Source organism: Antechinus flavipes, chromosome 2, assembly GCF_016432865.1.
Source record: "Antechinus flavipes isolate AdamAnt ecotype Samford, QLD, Australia chromosome 2, AdamAnt_v2, whole genome shotgun sequence".
In the NCBI taxonomy this organism is placed as follows: Eukaryota; Metazoa; Chordata; class Mammalia; order Dasyuromorphia; family Dasyuridae; genus Antechinus; species Antechinus flavipes.
In genome coordinates, this window is record NC_067399.1 from 400,949,064 (window position 1) to 400,968,011 (window position 18,948).

Sequence of the window (18,948 nt, forward strand, 5' to 3'; positions counted from 1 at the left end):
AACTCAGTTAAGTCTCTTTGTCAGAGAAATCCACTTCCATCAGAATACATCCTCATACAATATTGTTGTCGAAGTGTATAATGATCTCCTGGTTCTGCTCATCTCACTTAGCATCAGTCCATGTAGGTCTCTCCAAGCCTCTCTGTATTCATCCTGCTGGTCATTCCTTACAGAGCAATAATATTCCATAACATTCATATACCACAATTTACCCAGCCATTCTCCAATTGATGGGAGATGCATCTTACTTATAAAAATCTTTCATGTAAGTATATACAGAAAAAAAGGAATAAAGATAAATAAAGACAAATTAGTTAAATACAAGATAGTTAGAAGGGAGAATTTTAGCAGTTAGGGAAAGGTTTTGTGTTATACTTAGGCTTTATCTTGAAGGGGGAGAGTGTATATAATCTAGACTACAGAAAATTCTCTTCACTTCCTTCTTCCTCTCCTCCCCCCAAATAATTTCTCACTGCCACTATCTTTCTCTTACTCAGTTTAATTATAGATATGGATATAGATCTATATAGATATAGATCCCCCCTGAATATAACTCTCCTTTAGTTTTTAAAAAGTTTTTTTTAACTAGAAAAAATAGGAGTTAAAAATGAATAAGGTAAGAGTTTAAAAACATTGTATAATCTGTGAAAGAAGAATGACTTTGATGTTTAGAATCTTCCTTTAGACCAGGTATCTCATGTCATATATTTTCTACTGAATAATTCCAGTGACTTACTATTACCTCAGGATTAAATATAAAATCCTCTGACTTCTAAAATCCTCTATAACCCGATTCCTTCTTACCCTTCCAGCCTTTTTATTCTCTTCCCATCCATGTACTCTGCAATCCAGTCAAATTGGCCTCTTACTGTTCCTTTCCCAAGATAGTGATATTTCTCAACTCAATGTATTTTATTACTGTTTGTACTGGAATTCCTTAAAATCACAGCTAAAATTTCACCTCTACAAGAAGTCTTTCCCAGTTTCTCTTCATGCTGATGCCTTCCTTAGAAGATTACTTCCAATTTACCTTGTATATATCTTGTATATAAATAGTTGTTTGCATGTTGTCTCCCCCATGAAAATGTGAGGGCAGGGATTGTTTTTGCTTTGCTTTGTATCCATAGTGTTTAGAACATAGGAAGAATTTAATAAATGCTTGTTGCCTTGATTTGACATTGTTTTATAAGTAAAAGGTTTAAATTGATGTTTTTTTCCTCTCTTTGAAATGCTTCATTTTAAAAATTGAATTAATTTCTTATTCTCTCCCATCTGTAGGCATATTGTAAGCTTCTTCCTGATTGTCACCCAGCTGGGCTTTTGCTGTGTATATTTTGTATTTCTGGCTGACAACTTTAAACAGGTAGAGTAAAAGAGAACTCAAGAGATCTTTTGTACTTGGATTCCTAGGAAAAAGACTGAATGCTAAGCCTTTTACATAGCTGTCATCTCTTTGGGGCCAATGTCCTTTGGACATTTATAAAGAGAAAATATGCATTCTAAAATGTTAGTGCCAGAAGGATCTGCCCCATATCTAGTCACTTCTAGACCCCTGCCAGGTAGAGGATGCCTTTGTTATTCCCAAAGCTCTTCAAAGTTTCCAGTTTAGTTCAGTGGGCATAATTGCCAGTTGTATGTGAAGCCCTTTGCTAGAGTGGAAAAGATACAGTGATAGAGAAAACATGATCCCTCCTTCAAGGAAGTTACTTTCTTCTAGAGATTCCATATATTCTTTCACTGCTTTATTTTACAGGCTCACAACATTTTTTTGAAAAGTTCTTCTAGCTAAATTCTATTTGATGAATTTTTAAAGAATTTTCCTATTTTTTTCCTCCTGTATTTAAGGTGGTGGAAGCAGCCAATATGACGACCAACAACTGCAATAGCAACGAGACAGTGTTGCTGACGCCCACCATGGACTCACGATTGTATATGCTCACTTTCCTGCCTTTCCTGGTGCTGCTGGTGTTTGTCCGAAACCTTAGAGCCCTGTCTATCTTCTCGATGCTGGCCAACATCAGCATGTTGGTCAGCCTTGTTATGATCTATCAGCACATCGTCCAGGTATGTGTCCAGATCAGGTCTGTGGCCACTCCCCTAGAGTTTGACATGTAGAACTAGATGTTCCTCTTAGCTTCTCATTTGTCTTTTGCTCTGTGGTAAAAGAGACTGCTGTCTGATGAATTAGAGGCATCAGCATACACACTTAACTTCCTTAGATGATTTCTTGGGAGTTTTCTGTATTAAAGCAAAAGGTGAGAAATGTGAGGAAGGGGCTGACTGCCTGCATTCCCTGTCTATGGCTGATTGAGCTGCCAATATCAGATCAGTTAGTTCAGTTTAATTGATTATCATACCACTTTTAATTGGGTAGTGTACTGTGCTGACTGACCTGATGCTCATCATTGATAGAGAAAGGAAGAGGGAATTGTCTTCTCCTTCTACACTTTTACATGTTCTATGTCTATATTAGTACAAAATTCTTGCAAGTGGTTCAGACCTAAAATGAGCCTAGTATTCGCAGTAGACAATGAGGCCATATGATATAATAGAAGAGCACCAGAACCTGGATTTGAAAAACACTTCAGATACTTACTAGCTTTGTAACTTTAAAAGAGCCAACTTGATATTTTTGATCTAAATTTCCTTATCTGTAAAATGGGGCCAAGGATATTTGCATTGCCTGATTTTATGATTGTACATGCTATAGAAGTATTATGATAACAATCCTTTCCTTTGAAGATATAGTTATCCTTTCCACAACCCAAGAGCATGACACTTGCAATTTGGAAAATATGCGTAAAAACTTTTGGCTCCCCTTTCATACTAGAGAAGAAGTCTGAATTATTATGTTACTAAAAGATAAAATGTTTTGATATTGTACAGTACCACACATATATTTTATGTATTTCTGAGTTTTTAAAGTTCTGTGTCATTTGCTGGCCTTCTTATGTTATCTGCAGCTTCTGCAAAACTTCCCCAAAATTACCATTTAATTTCTTATGCCAATCGATGATATATTGAAACGCTTTGGATTAAGTTATGATGTGGAAGGGGTAATTGTATTCTTCTGGTTAGGATCTAGTGAGACTGCTCTGTCTTGGTTTTTCTCACACCTATTTGACAACTCTTTCTCAATCTTTATCCTGAAACGTCACTCAGCTCCAGCTCCCTAAGAATGAGTATGTTCTCTCTTTTCTTCTTTACACTTAATAATATTTTTTTCCAATTATATATAAAGATGATTTTTAAAACCTTTTTTTATTAAAGCTTTTTATTTTTCAAAACATATGCATGAATAATTCTGCAGCATTAGTCCTTGCAAAACCTTGTGTTCTTGTTCTTCCCCCGCTTCTTCTTCCACCTCCCTCCCCTAGATGGCAAGCTGTCCAATATATGTTAAACATGATAGAGATATATGTTAAATCCAATATATGCATGTATATTTATACAATTATCTTGATATACAAGGAAAATCAAATCAAACCAGAAAAGAAAATGAAGAAAATAAAGTGCAAGCAAACAACAACAAAAAGAATGAGAATGCTATGTTGTGAACCACACTTAGCTCCCACAGTCCTCTCTGTAGGTGTAGATGGCTCTTTTGATCACAAGACCATTGGAACTGTTCTGAATCAAAAGATGATTTTTAACATTCATTTTTGTAAGATTTTGAGTTCCAAATTTTTTTCTTCTCTCTCTCTTCTCTCCCCACTTTTCAAGACAGGAAGTAATCTGATATAAGTTATACATGTACAATCATATTAAACATATTTCCATAGTAGTCATGCTGTGAAAGAAGAATCAGAACATAAAAGGAGGAAAGGAAAAAAAACAACAAAAAAGTGAAAATAGTATGCTTCAATCTGCATTCAAACTCAACAGTTCTTTCTCTGGATGTGGATAGTATTTTCCATCCCAAGACTTTTGGAATTGTTTTGGATAGTTATATGTGCTGAGAAGAGTTAAGTCTATCATAGTTTATCATCTTATAATGTTACTATCACTGTGTATAGGTTTCTCTTGGTTCTTCTTACTTCATTCAGCATTAGTTCATACAAGCCTTTCCTGATTTTTCTGAAATCAGCCAGTTCGTCATTTCTTATAGAATGATAGTATTCCAATATATTTTCATTCATATACCACGACTTGTTTAGTCATTTTCCAATTGATGGGCATCCTCTCAATTTCCAGTTCTTTACCCCCACAAAAAGAAGTGACAAGCAAGAATTGCTATAAGAAATGACAAACAAGATTATTTTAGAAAAACCTGGAAAGACTTACATGAACTAATGCATAATGAAGTGAAAAGAACCAGGAGAACATTTTATATATATAATGAGAGCAATATTGTTTGATGAAGAACTGTGAATGCCTAATCTCCTTTCAGCAATACCATGATCTAAGACTATCCCAAAAGACTAATGGTTAAACATACTTTCTGCCCCGTTAGGAAGAATTGATATTGTTTGAATATAGACTGAAGTATGCTATTTTTCACTTTCTTTCATTTTTTTCTTTTTTTAAGTCTTATACAAAATGATTAATATAGAAATGTTTCACATAATTGCATATATATAACACAAAACTTTAAATACTTCTTTAAAATGCAATTTCTATACATGTAATAATAGCTTTAAACATTTACTCCTGTAAAACCTTGGGTTCCTTATTTTTCCCCTTTTCTTTCTTCCTCTCCCCTCCTTAAGACAGTAATCAATCTGATATAGGTCAAACATGCAGAATTCTAACAAACTAAATAAAAATCTGAAAAAAAAAAAAAGAATCAGAGAAACATCATGATATGGTAGAAAGAGCATTTAGTTTAGATTAGAGAAACATGGTTTCAGGACCTTGCTCTGTCACTTGGAAGCCACATGTCCAGTCTCTCTAAGCTTTGTCTTTTGAATCTGTATAATAAGAATAATTCTCTTTTCCCTCCCTAACAGTCTTGTTTTGAGGATAGTGCTTTATAATCATATAGTACTATCAAAATATAAGCTGTTATTCTTTGAGAAGAATCAAATTCTTGTCTAACTCATTAACATTTCCCCCTCTAAAGCAGTTTTACATAAGGAAGATATTTTAATTATCTTGGACTCATAAAGCACTAAAATGCTTACTTTTTGAAATAGTCTCATGGTGTAGACTAAGAAATGTTATAATGAGTCTGCAGAGCAGTTACTTAACTCTATCAATTAGTGCTGCTCCAGAATAGAATGGGTTTTCTCAGGGAGTAATGAATCTCTGGGGATTTTAGGCAGGAAAACCATTGGGCAGGTATGTTGCAGAAGGAATCCTTGCTTAGGGGATGAATTAATTATATCCTCAGAAGAATCTATAATTCTGTCTTAAATTATAGCAGGAATACTCTATTTAACAATATTAACTGATTTCACAAAAACACACAAAAGAATATTACAAATATGCAGTTAGCTAAACACCATTACAGTAGGGTTTAGGGATGTTAGGGCAGGGTTTGATTATTGGTATATTGGTATGTTTTTATTTGCAGTTTTCTTTTGATGATTTAGAAATGTTCTACCTTTTTTTAGACAATCTTGATGCCTCTCCCTGACCTCAGGAATTCTTAACTTTTTTCATGTCCTGGACATGAAAGGAATATATTTGAAAATAAAGGTTCCATAAAAACAAAATGTCAGAAAGATATTATGGACACATGGATTTCACAGAAACACACAAAGGAATATTACAAATATGCACTTAGCTGAAGAACATTACAGTTTAGGGATGTTAGGTCAAGGTTTGATCACTGGTATATTGGTATTAATGATATGACAAAGAGATTGCTTTGTCTGCTTGGTGAAGCCTATGGACTTTTTTCAGAATCATATTTTTAAATGCATTCAATAAAATATATTGCTGGACTTAATGATGCATGCCTCTAATCCCAGGTGGTGGGTGGAGGTCGACAGATCTCTTAAACTTGGGAATTCTGAGCTGCAAAAGGCTAATGTGGTAAGCCTTTTGGAAAGGGCTGGGGTGAGTATGGAGATTTGGAATGCCATAACATCTCCAACCTTTGCCTAAGGAAGGGCAAACTGACCCAAGTTATAAAAAACATCAGCTGCCATGACATCAATAGTGGAAACAGGCTTGTGGGTGGCTCCTCTACTTATAGCCTGGACAAAATAAGTCTGGAGTCTTTTAAAAAATACTTCCCCCAAAATATAGGATTACAAAGGGAAGTTATTTTGTAAAATCAAAATATTAAAATCTTGTTAATAAATTCCAAGTTAAGAACTCCAGCTTTTCAAAATGATAGGTTTTCCCAGATTAATACTTCAGTGGATCCACAATCTCATTGGTGTAAGCAATTTAACTATGACTTCACATCCTATGAGGTTCTTGTCTCTGATTTCCATAAATCCTATGTGGAAAATTTATATAACATATGAGAGACCATCTTCAGGTTCTTTTAATATTTAATGGACATTAAAGCATTACTCTGACAATTTACCTATTCTGTTCTGCTTTTTTTGCATGATTGGTCCCCTCCTAGACACATCATACAAAAGTGTGACCTAAATGTCTGGGCCTCCTAGCTCTTAGGCTGGTCAGTTCATCTTTTTCCATAATATCTTTCTGACATTTTGTTTTTATGGCACCTTTATTTTTCAAATATATTCCTTTCTCATCTGTTCAGGTAAAATTGCTTTTTAACAAAGCATAGAAAAGAGAAATAAAAGCAGTTCAACAAAACTCATGAACACATTGATCAAATTTGATGAGGCATGCAGTAGTTGACACTCTTATTTCCTAGCTCTACAAACTCTTTCTTTCTTCAGGCTGGAGCTCAATTATTATAGTAACACAATACTCATTTTTTGTTGTTGTTCTTTTCACTCAGATTGTTGTAGTAGTCAATTTTTGTTTTCACTTTTAATTTTGTTTTAAAGTGTATACTAATTTTAATATAATAACAAAGTTGCTTGCTTGTTTGCCTTTCCTTCTATACTTTTCTATGTATTTTTTAAATGTTTCATTAATTTTTTTTAACATCGTTTTAACTACCTACTGACTGTCACTCATGCTTCCATCACCATTACACAGTAACAAATTATTATTTTCAGTCAAAACAAATCAACACATTGGCTGTGCCTGAAAATGTACATTTCATTCTGCTCCCCTAGTCACCCTAGTTATCACCTCTGCCAGAGATGAGAGGAATGCTTTATCATCAATCTCCCAGTGTCTAGAGTGATTAGAGTTCTTACGGTTTTTCACAGTTGTTTTCTTTTACGTTTTTTAGTCATTCTATAAATTTTTCTCGTGGTTCTTATCACTTCATTTTGCATTAGTTCATACAAATCTTGATAGTAATAATAATTATTGTAGCTATTATTACATATTAAATATTATTATAACTAACACTTATATGGCACTTACTTTGTGCCATGGACAGTGCTAAGAGCTTAACAAATATCTCATTTGATCCTTGCAGCAATCCTGGGAGCTGTGTTCTCTATAAGAGCAAGGATTGTCTTATCTGAACTTTGACCTTATTTAAATATGTTTTGATGTTCTACTTTCTCCCTTCAAAAATCCTGGGTTTACTCAAAATTCTGACTTTTTTTGGGACTGATTTTATAATTACAAGATATCTCTTTATCTGTCTTTCTTTTAGGGAATTCCAGACCCCAGAAACCTGCCATTGGTAGCAAATTGGAAGACCTATCCCCTGTTTTTTGGTACAGCCATATTTGCATTTGAAGGCATTGGAGTGGTAAGGATTGAATTGCAATTAAATTTGAATGTTCCCTAGTACTGTTGATAATTTTGTAATAAAGAATTCAATGTTCTGGAGGCCAAATCCTGCATGGGATAATACTGTCCTTGTTGGAAAGAGTCTTCTGTGATAGATTTGTTCCCATGTCACCATTTCTCTAGTATTAAATCTACTAAGTCTCCTATCTTTGAAGACAAAATGTTTATTGATTTAATAACACTTCAGTTTTACCCTCTTTACCATCTACTTGATGTCTAATATGTATATCAGCATTTCCTCTGTCAACACTGAGGAAAAAACTAAAATCATAGGCTTCTTAAGGAAGCCTCTTCCCTTTTGGCTTACAGTCCTACTGTTTCCATAGCCTTTCCCTAGGAGAAGAGAGCTGCTGCTCTTTGGCTTTACATAAGTAGTGCCTTTTAAGAAGATAAAGAATTCTCCACTGGGGGAAAAAAATGCTTCTTATGTAAAGGGCATAAGAAATGCAAAAAGCTTTCAGTTTTTATGGATTTTGAAAATCTTTGATAGTTGTCTTATTGTCATTTTTTAATTAAAATAAACTGGAAATTAAAGGAATTGTATATTTTTACCTAAAAGCATTTTATTTCTCCAATTACATGTGAAGATAATTTTCAGCATTCATTTTTGTAAGATTTTGAGTTCCAAATTTTTTTTCCTACTTCCCTTACCTCTCTTCCCTCCTCAAGACAGCAAGCAATTTGATATAGATTACACATGTACAATCATTTTAAACATTTTTCCATATTACTCATGTGGTGAAAGAAAGCTCAGAGTAAAAGAGAAAAACCATGAGAAAGGAAAAACAAGGTGAAACTAACATGCTTCCCAAGTTTGACCTCAAAAAGAACTGAGAAAATGTACCTCCTTCCCTTCTTTGCAGAGGTGTAGGACAAGAAGTTGTAAAACTATACTAGTTTGGTTTTTTTTTCTCTTTTTAATGTTTTAAACGCTGATTCCATCGTAGGAAGGAAGAAGGGATATCATGGGAAACAAAAATGTCCTAAAATTTTTCTTAAAACCAATAAAGTATGTGTGACCCTGGGCAAGTCACTTAACCCAAATTGCCTCGGGGGAGAGGGGAACCAATAAAGTGATTTTTTAAAAAGAAGGTAAAGAGAAGATAAAGATTAAAAAAAAAAAAAAGCAATTGTATAAAATTGCCTTCCATTTCTGAGCAGATATCTTTTTTTTTAGTCCTAATTAGCCTCACCCCTACCCCAATGACTAAAAAAATCAATATCCTGTATTTCCATTAGTGTAAATCAAGACGTTTTAAACTTCAGCCACAACACTTCTGACCCTGATCTAAACTGAATTAAAAAGTACTTGGGAAATGTTTAAAAAAATACATAGAAATACAACAACCTAGATATTATAAATTTGTGTTTTTTCTGATTCAGAATGCTGCCTGTAAATTTGATTTTGATACCATTAGCGTAGATGCACTATTTTATTGTTACCATGAATAAAAATTTTATCACCTACTAACTGTCTGGTGATGAGCTTGATGTAATAAATTTTAATTTGACCAGAATCAAAAATGATTTGGATGTTTTAGTTAATTAATTATTCCAACTGGAAGGAAAGATGAACCATAAATAGCAGAACTTCAGATAGACTTAAAAAAAGACACAGCACAAGAACATTTCAAAATATTTGTTATTAATTCACTTGGTTCTATACTGTAAAATGCAAAAGGCTTTGTGTAATGTTTCAATCCTTTTTTAGTAGATGTCTTTTATAATTTATGTACATATTTATTTACAATAATAATTATATTTATGATAATTTTTTTTAAAAAAGAAAATAGTATGTTTCTATGCCTATTCAATTTCCATTATTCTTTCTCTGGATGTGCATGGCATTTTCCATCCCAAATCTATTGGAATTGTCTTGTATTGCTGAGAAGAGTTAAGTTTGTCATAGTTGATCATTGTACAATGTTGCTATTACTATATACAATGTTCTCTTAACTCTGCTCACTTCACCCAGTATCAATTCATGTAAGTCTTTTGAGGTTTTTCTGAAATCAACTTGCTAATCATTTCTTATAAAACAATATCCCATTACCTTCATATACCATAACTTATTCAAGTATTCCTCAACTGATGGGCATCCACTCAATTTCCAGTTGTATTTCAAACTAGATAGCCAGTGAATAGTATTATTATTTTTTGTTTGTTTTGGTTTAGTTTTTTGGAGGTAATCAATGTTAAATGACTTGGTCAGGGTCACACAGCTATTAAGTGTCTGAGAGGTCATTTTGACTGTAGAGCCTCTATCCACTGTGAATAGTATTGGGGAATAAAGTGGTAAGAGACTAAGAAGTATAGTACAAAACCTAGACTTGGAATCAGAAGATTTGAGTTTGTCTTGATTTTACCATTTACAAACTAGGCTGTGTCATTCTGGTCAAGATATTTACTCATTTCTTAACTCTAAAATGGGCATTGTGATTTTTGTCCTTCCTATCTCATAGGCCTATTACAGGGGTCAATTAAAATTAATCATCTGAACATGCATTGTAAATGTTAAAGCATTGGCACATAAGTCAGTTACTAAACTTCTAATCAGTTCAATTCAAGATATATTCATTAAGTACCCACTGAATGTCCAGAGCTTGGAGAGTTGATAAAATTTAATTAAGACCTAGTCATTCTTACCCTACAACTCAATCTAGTATTAAAAATAGATTGACCAACAGAAGAACTAAGGAACTATGTCATTACAAAAGTTTTTTCCAGCATGTGTGAAATGATTTAAATGCCCAGCACCTGAAAGACTATTGGAAGGAGGTCTAATCTGGTTGGAAACTGCTGTATGATTTCAGGATGTGATCGTAAGAAACAGAAGAGATGTGGCCTTGCCTTCCCCAGGAAGAATGTAGCAGTTATTCATGTTTTCTCCCATTAATCCAAATTTCTATTGTTGAAGCTAAATTCCCTTTAGTCTGTACTCATTCTATCACCACTACATTCAGATGAGTATAGCATCATAGAATATCAAAGCTAGAAGAAGGATCTTCAGAGCTCAGGTCAGCTGGATCAGTGCATACCTGAGCAGGAATCCCATCTAAAATACAGATAAAAATAATAATAGCTAATATTAGGGATAGCTGGGTTTCACAATGGATAGAGCATCTGAAATCTGAGGTCATATTCAGCCTCAGATAATTACTAGTTGTGTGAACCGGACAAGTCACTTAACCTCTGTTTGCCTCAGTTTCCTTATCTGTAAAATGAACTAGAGAAGGATATGCAAACCACACCTAGCACTCTAGGTTGTTAAGAAAACCCCAAATGGGGTCATGAAAGGTTGGACATGACTAAAACAACTAAACCACAAAAAAGTGGGGATAATAACAATAACAATAAAGCACTACATAAATGTTATTATCAGTCTTATAAAAATCACAGAGTTGAACCTCAGAATGTTTCTAGTATAACTCATGCTGAAGAGAGAAGGGAAGGAAGTAAGTTTTTATAAAGCACTTACTATATGCCAGGTACTGGGCTAAGCAATTTTTATAAATATTATCACTTTAGAACCTCACAGCAAAACTGTGAGGTAGGTGTAATTATCATCCCCATTTTATAGTTGAAGAAATGTAGACAGAGTTAAATGATTTACCCATGGTCACACAGCCAGTAAGTATCTTATGATTGAATTTGAATTCTGTTCTTCCTGACCCTAGGCTTGATTTACTGCACTGCCATTAAGAGTCACCTCCATTAGCGTATCTCTGATAAAAAGTATCCAGTTCTTGCTTGAAGTCCCTGATAAATGCTTGATTAAATAATTGATGGGGAACTTATTTTAAGTCAAAATTACCCTCATAGTAATTTTTCAACATTGCTCATTGTTTTTCCATTTTGGGAATAAGCGAAACAAATATAATTCTTCTTCTATATCTTCAAATATTTGAATCAAATCATCATGTTTCCACTTTAGTATTTCCATTTATAAGCTCTCAGCATGCTTAATTCTTTCAACTGATCATTACATGGAATGGCCTAGAATATTTCCATATAAATCCATTTGATTTTGCAGTTAGCAAACTGCAGGGTGTTCTGCTGATTAGAACAGAGGATTTTATTATTGTTCTGTAAGGAATGATCAGCAGGATGAATACAGAGAGGACTGCCAAGACTTACATGAACTGATGCTGAGTGAAATGAGCAGAACCAGGAGATCATTATGTACCTCAACAATGATACTGGATCTCTTCGATAAAGAGAGCCTTAATTGATCAAAGATGGCCAGAAGCAGCTACACCCAGAGAAATGTTTTTATAACTGGGAAATGAATATAAACTGCTTGCATTTTTGTTTTTCTTCCCGGGTTATTTATACCTTCTGAATTCAATTCTCCTTGTGCAACAAGAAAACTGTTCGGTTCTGCATACATATATTGTATCTAGGATATACTGCAACCCATTCAACATGTAAAGGACTGCTTGCCATCTGGGGGAAGGGGTGGAGGGAGGGAGGGGAAAAATCGGAACAGAAGTGAATGCAAGGGATAATGCTGTAAAAAATTACCCTGGCATGCGTTCTATCAATAAAAAGTTATTAAAAAAATAAATAAAAAGAAAAAAAAAAGAACAGAGGATTTTTTCCTCATCAGTAGTGATCTGCTTGCTGAGCATTCACTGATTCTGTGGTATAAGAAAATGTAGGAAGTAGGATCACTGCCTTCAAATGGTATATTAACAAAAGTATATGAAAGAAAATGGAGTGATAGTTTAGTTTCTTGTGTTGTGATCTTTTTCTTCTCGAAACGTGGCCAGGTGATAAAAGTTCAGATCTTTTATTATCTCCACTATAGCCCGGTTAGCTTAGAGGCCTATCTCTCTGCTTGGTTCCAAGAGCTCTCTCCAAATGTCTTTAAATCCAAAGGTCTGGTCCTTCAGCCTCTGCCTCTGCTTTCTTCAGCCTCCAGCCAGCTCCAACTCTTCATATCATTCCGGTGAAATCTTGACTTGTAGCGTCTTCACTCTCAAGAACTCTCCGACTGGCCCATTGGCCTATTTATGCTCCTTCCAGAGAGAGGGATTATGGGTAGTTCTACTTAGTACCTTGTTTCAGGTTCTGCCCAAAACATCTTCTTGTAAGATTAGATCAACTCTAATTAGTTAGCAGTTAGTAAGGATTCCAACATTCTTGGTCCTGGATTTCAGGGGATCTGATGAACTCAGAATGAGAGAAGAACAGAATCACATCTACATTTTCACTAACCTCTAACTGAAGTGCAGCATTTTCTCCAATTTTATAAAAACATTATTCTGAGAAAGCTTCACTAAACTGCCAAAGAGTCCCATGTCCCAGAAAAGCTTAAGAACTCTTCAATTAGCAACCTTGCTTGTAGAGTAGGGTAAAAAATAAGCATAGGATTAATATCCTTCCTGAAGAAGGAATTCAAGGTCAGGATACAGCCTTGCTCACTTTTATGTTCTCAGGTACTCAAGGAAAATGATTATTTTGATAAGATCAAACATTCTCTTGGAAATAAGACTAATTGTTTTGAGTTGAATTTCATTGTCTAGCCAGATCTAACAGATGATAGCTTGTGAAAATTGGCAAAGTCTTGCCCTTTGTTGCTTTTCTTTCCTGAATACATTCATTTATGACAATCAACTGATATTCTGTTCTTTTCTTATGAAGAACTCATATTTTTATACAACTTTGAGTTATTCAAAGTATTTTCTTTATAATAACTGTGGGAGAAATGGTGTTTCAAGAAATCTCTGATTTTATCAGTAAGATAGCTGCATCCATAAAGAAGCTATCCACTGTGCCAACCTTCTTATCTTTTCTATCTTTAGTGTTCAGACACCAGACATTCAATATTTCTCTCATCTACATAGAATGCCTTTCAAGCTTGGTAGAACTTGCACAGAATTTAAGCTTCATTGACAGTCATTGACCATCTAGGATCTTTTGCGCACTGTGATGAAACATCAGAGTAGGCTTTAGTGAAGGAAAGTAGGACATGTATTTTTATCCCTTTTTGGCAAATGAGGGAACTGAGACCCAGAGAACTAGTGACCTCCCTCAAAGCAGATCATATAGCTCAGTAGTGGAAGATCTTCTGACTTTTTAGTCCAGGATTCTCAAGTATTGTTTTTTGTTTTTTAAAATAATAATAATAATAGCTTTTAATTTTTCAAAATACATGCAAAGATAGTTTTCAACATTCACCCCTGCAATTTTTATTGTCCCAAATTTTTCTCCCCCCTTCCATTCCCTTCTAGACCGCAAGCATTCCAATATAGGTTAAACAGAATTCTTCTAAATTCTTCTAAACATTTCCATATTTATCATGCTGCACAAGAAAAACCAGATCAAAAAGGGGAAAAAAAGAAAGAAAAAAAGACAAGCAAGCAAACAACAACAATAACAAAAAGGTGAAAATAATATGTTGTGATCCACATTCAGTTTCCATAGTCCTTTCTCTGGATGTTTTTGGCTCTCTCCATCACAAGTCTATTGGAACTGGCCTGAATCACCTCATTGTTGAAAAGATTCAAGTCCTTCACAGTTGATCTTTACATAATCTTGTTGCTAGATATAATGTTCTCTTGATTCTACTCACTTCACTTAGTATCAGTTCATGCAAGTTTCTTCAGGTCTTTCTGAAATCATCCTGCTGATCATTTCTTATAGAATAATAATATTCCATTTCATTCATATACCATAACTTATTCAGCCAGTTTCCAGTTCCTTGCCACTATAAAAAGGGCTGCTACAAACATTTTTTGCATATGTGGGTCCTTTCCCCCTTTTTTATGATCTCTTTGAAATGCATAACCAATAGAGACACAGCTGGATCAAAAGGTATGCACAGTTTGTTAGCCTTTGGGCATAGTTCCAAATTACTCTCCAGAATGATTGGATCATTCACAACTCCTAGTACTATAGTGTCTATTGTGGCGAAGGAAGGAGCTTTATCCAAGTAGGAATCTGGAAAGTTGATTTATATATTAAAAAACTTTGTTAGGTCTCCACTGCCTCCTGGTTTCATAAACTTGAAGATTTCCTTTGTGGATTCTTTCCCCCTCCTACTGTATAATATAAATATAATGGAAAACTGGCCCTAAGGTTGAGAGTTGTAGTCTCACTGAGCTGTCTATCTTATTTTGTGGATATTAGTGCATATTGAACAGTGACTTTGGATCAAGAACTAGTTATACTGAGTGGATGTCCATCAGTTGAGGAATGGCTAAATAAGTTATAGTATATGGAATGTAATATAATATAATTATTCTATAAAATGATCAGTAGAATGATTTCAGAAAGGTCTGGAGAGACTTGCATGAAGTGATGCTAAGTGAAGTGAGTAGAACCAAGAGAACGTTGTACACAGTAACAAAAAAATAATGTGATGATCAGCTGTGATGAATTTGGCTCTTTTCAACAATGAGATGATTCAGGTGAATTCCAACAGACTTGTGATGGAGAGAACCATCTGCATCCAGAAAGAGGACTGTGGAGACTGAATGTGGATCACAACATAGTATTTCTACCTTTTTTATTGTTGTTTGCTTGAATTTTATTTTCTTTCTCATTTTACCAGCCACCCCCTTTGATCTGGTTTTTCTTGTGAAGCATGATAAATGTGGAAATATGTTTAGAAGAATTGCATATTTAACTTATATTGGATTACTTGCTGTTTAGGGGAGGGAGTGGGGGAAGGGAAGGAGAAAAATTTGGAACACATGGTTTTGCAAAGATGAATGCTGAAAACTATTTTTGCATGTATTTGAAAATAAAAAGCTACTGGGCTTATATCTCAAAGATATCTTAAAAGGAAGGAAATGGACCCACAGGTACAAAAATGTTTGTGACAGTCCTTTTTGTAGTGGCAAGAAACTGGAAAATGAATGGATGCCCATCAGTTGGAGAATGGCTAAACAAGTTATGGTATATGAATGTTATGGAATATTATTGTTCTATAAAGAATGATCAGCAGGCCTGAAGAGCTTTACATGAACTGATGGCTAAGTGAAGTGAGCAGAACCAGGAGATCATGGTATACAGCAACAAGAAGATTATAAGATCAATTCTGATAGCCATGGCTCTTTTCAACAATGAGATGATTCAAGCCTATTCCAATGATTTTGTGATGATGAGAGCCATCTACACCCAGAGAGAGGATTGTGGGAATTAAGAGCAGATTACAACATAGCATTTCACTCTTTTTGTTGTGGTTTGCTTGGATTTTATTTTATTTCTCTCTCTATTTTTTTTTTTTTAACTTTTTGATCTGATTTTTCTTGTGCAGCAAGATAATTATATAAATATGTATGCCTATTTTGGATTTAACACACACACACATATATATACATATATATGTATATATATATGTATACACACACATATATTTTAACCATGTTTAACATATATTGGATTACATGCCATCTAGGGGAAGAGGTGGGAGGAAGGGGAGGAAAAATTGAAATTCAAGGTTTTTCAAAGGTCAGTGTTGAAAAAATTATCCTTTATATATGTTTTGAAAATAAAAAAAAACTTCAATAAAAAAGAAAAGAAAAAGCTATTATTAAAAAACAAGAACTAGTTTAATTTAAAAATCTCTCATCTTCAACTAGTACTATCTGGTTCCAGGGGATAAAAACCTAATTTAAGCTTAATAAGTTAATGACTGGAGCAAAGGATATTAGAAAGAGGAGTAATTTCTATGCTACAGAAATAAAGAGAGGTTCTTATCTCATTTTTCATGGGGGAAGGAGTATAGATTATAGAAATGAAGATGATTGCTTTCACTATTTTCCATAGAGAACAGAAAGCAGATTGGAAGTTAACCTATTTTGACCAAGGGTGCTTTTGGGGAACAAGAATATTAAAGATTAAAACGTTGTCTCTTTTTTGTTGGTATTAACATTTATTTTTATCTTGTCTTTAGGTGCTTCCCCTGGAAAATAAAATGAAGGAACCCAAGCATTTTCCAGTCATCCTATATGTGGGAATGACCATCATTACCCTTCTCTACATCAGTCTTGGGTGCCTGGGCTACCTTCAATATGGACCAGCCATACATGCCAGTATAACTCTCAATCTGCCCAATTGCTGGTACGTAAATAATAAAGGAGACTGGAAACCCACTGGCCCTGGCTTTATTTTCAGGAGAAATTTGGGCACAAGGTAGATATAAGTGAATACTAAGTCACAAATAGGTAGATATCTTTCTGACAATGAAAAAGTATGCTGGGCTTTGTTCTTTGCTTATATGTAGTAATTTTCAGGAAGTTGTATGTATGTTGGTGGTTTGAGAGGGACTGTCAATTGCTAAGCTTCTGGTGGAGAAAAAAGAGTGTTAGGCTTGAAATAAAAAAATCTGTTCTGTCATTGGCTATGTGGCTATGAAGAATTCATCTTCACTCACTGTTTTTTTTTTTTTTTTTAATTTAAATTTTATTTTATTTAATAATAACTTTGTATTGACAGAATCCATGCCAGGGTAATTTTTTACAACATTATCCCTTGCACTCGCTTATGTTTCGTTTTTTCCCCTCCCTCCCTCCACCCCCCCCCCCCAAGATGGCAAGCAGTCCTATATATGTTAAATATGTTGCTTCACTCACTGTTAATGTCCTCATCCATAAAGTGGAGGTGCATCATACTTTTCTGTCTCATTTTGGCCAATTTTTTTTTTAAATCTCCATTAGTTTTAGGAAACACTGAAAAGCTTTTTAAAAATATAACTAGGCTTAAAGTTCAGCCTCATAACTGTTTTGTATTAAGAACATATAATTATTTTATTGGGAAAAACTTTTAGTAGGAAATGAGGTTACACATGCTGAGTGCCTCAAAGGGTAAAGTAACATTTAGTTCTTTTTTTGGCTGATCAGCAATGTTTGCACATTTAAGAGCTTTATTCTGAGTTTAGGAGTAGGAATGGAGAGGTTGGGGAAATTTAAGGAAAAAAATGTCTCACACAACACAGATGCTATTGCCATATAACACAGGATAGCCAGTGTCTATATTGGTTTGATTAGCTTATTGTTTCTGATGGTCAGAGTTGAATAACTAAAGCAATTGACTTTTACTATTAAACTTGAGAAAAAAATATTTTCTTCCATTCCCCAATTCCCTTTGTAATTTCCTAATGCTTGTACCCTCTGTAATATGAATGAGTTGGCCGAAATGATATTGGGTTCCTTCCAGCTCCAGTATCCTCTAATACCATGAGCTGCCTTTACTTCTTGATTCTGTGTGATTAGCCTATTTCCCTTCCTCTCTTCCTCATTTCCTACTTCTCCCAACAAACCCCCTTCTCTTTCTCCTTCTGGCTTGCCTAAGCTAGAAGTACCTAGGAGTCCAGTCCCATTCTGATTGACACAGGAGCTTCATCTTTCTCTCTTTTCCATCCTGGGCTGAATCACTCCTCCTTAGACAATCTGGTTTCTCCCCCTCTATTCTCAATAGTTCGTCATATTAATTCTGAACTTAGTGCAGATACCAGATCAACTTAACCCACTCTGTAGCTCAGAGCTCCTAAGTTCAAGAGATCCTCCAACTCAGTGCCTCAGGTAGCAGGTATCATAAATGACAGCATTAAGCCCTGCTCAGCAGATATTTCTAAGGAATTCATAGTTAGGTTCTTAATATCATAGATTAAAAACTGTAAGGAACCTTCGAAATCATTTAGTCCAACTCCTTCATTCTATAAATGAAGGCATTTATGTCTAAAAGAGGTTAAATGATTTCTCCAAAGTCACAAACTTAATAATTGGCAAAACTATGTTGAAGAAACTTCCCAAAATAACAGAATCATTTTGCTTTTTTTCTGTAGGTTGTATCAGTCTGTCAAACTGCTTTATTCCGTTGGGATTTTTTTCACCTATGCCCTGCAGTTCTACGTCGCTGCAGAAATCATCATTCCTTTTTTTGTCTCTCGGGTGACAGAGCGTTGGGAGTTGATGGTAGACTTATCTGTCCGTGTAGCCATGGTCTGTCTAACATGTGAGTAGATGGCACGTAACTTTTGTTTTCCTTTTTTGGTCCCCAAAGGCTATCAGCTAATAAGTAGATTGGGAGATAAAGTGGGAAGTGAGTTTTCATATCAAGAGTTCCCTACACAAAAGGAAATTACAGATCAGTATCAAAAACACTAAAATAAATAAAATGTTTTAAAATTTGGTGTCTGGAATTGCATCC

At 34.6% G+C, this 18,948-nt stretch overlaps 1 protein-coding gene across 2 annotated transcripts in view; it reads left to right on the plus strand.

The window, feature by feature from the left end:
* The window catches only part of LOC127550110 (proton-coupled amino acid transporter 1-like), a 65,707-nt gene that overhangs the window by 25,268 nt on the left and 21,491 nt on the right, over positions 1–18,948 (plus strand). For both annotated transcript variants that reach the window (XM_051978743.1, XM_051978742.1), the window contains 5 exons: positions 1,279–1,363; positions 1,846–2,064; positions 7,649–7,747; positions 16,694–16,860; positions 18,584–18,753. In XM_051978743.1, coding sequence (XP_051834703.1) covers positions 1,279–1,363; positions 1,846–2,064; positions 7,649–7,747; positions 16,694–16,860; positions 18,584–18,753 — 740 coding nt within the window. The remainder of the gene's footprint in view (positions 1–1,278; positions 1,364–1,845; positions 2,065–7,648; positions 7,748–16,693; positions 16,861–18,583; positions 18,754–18,948) is intronic.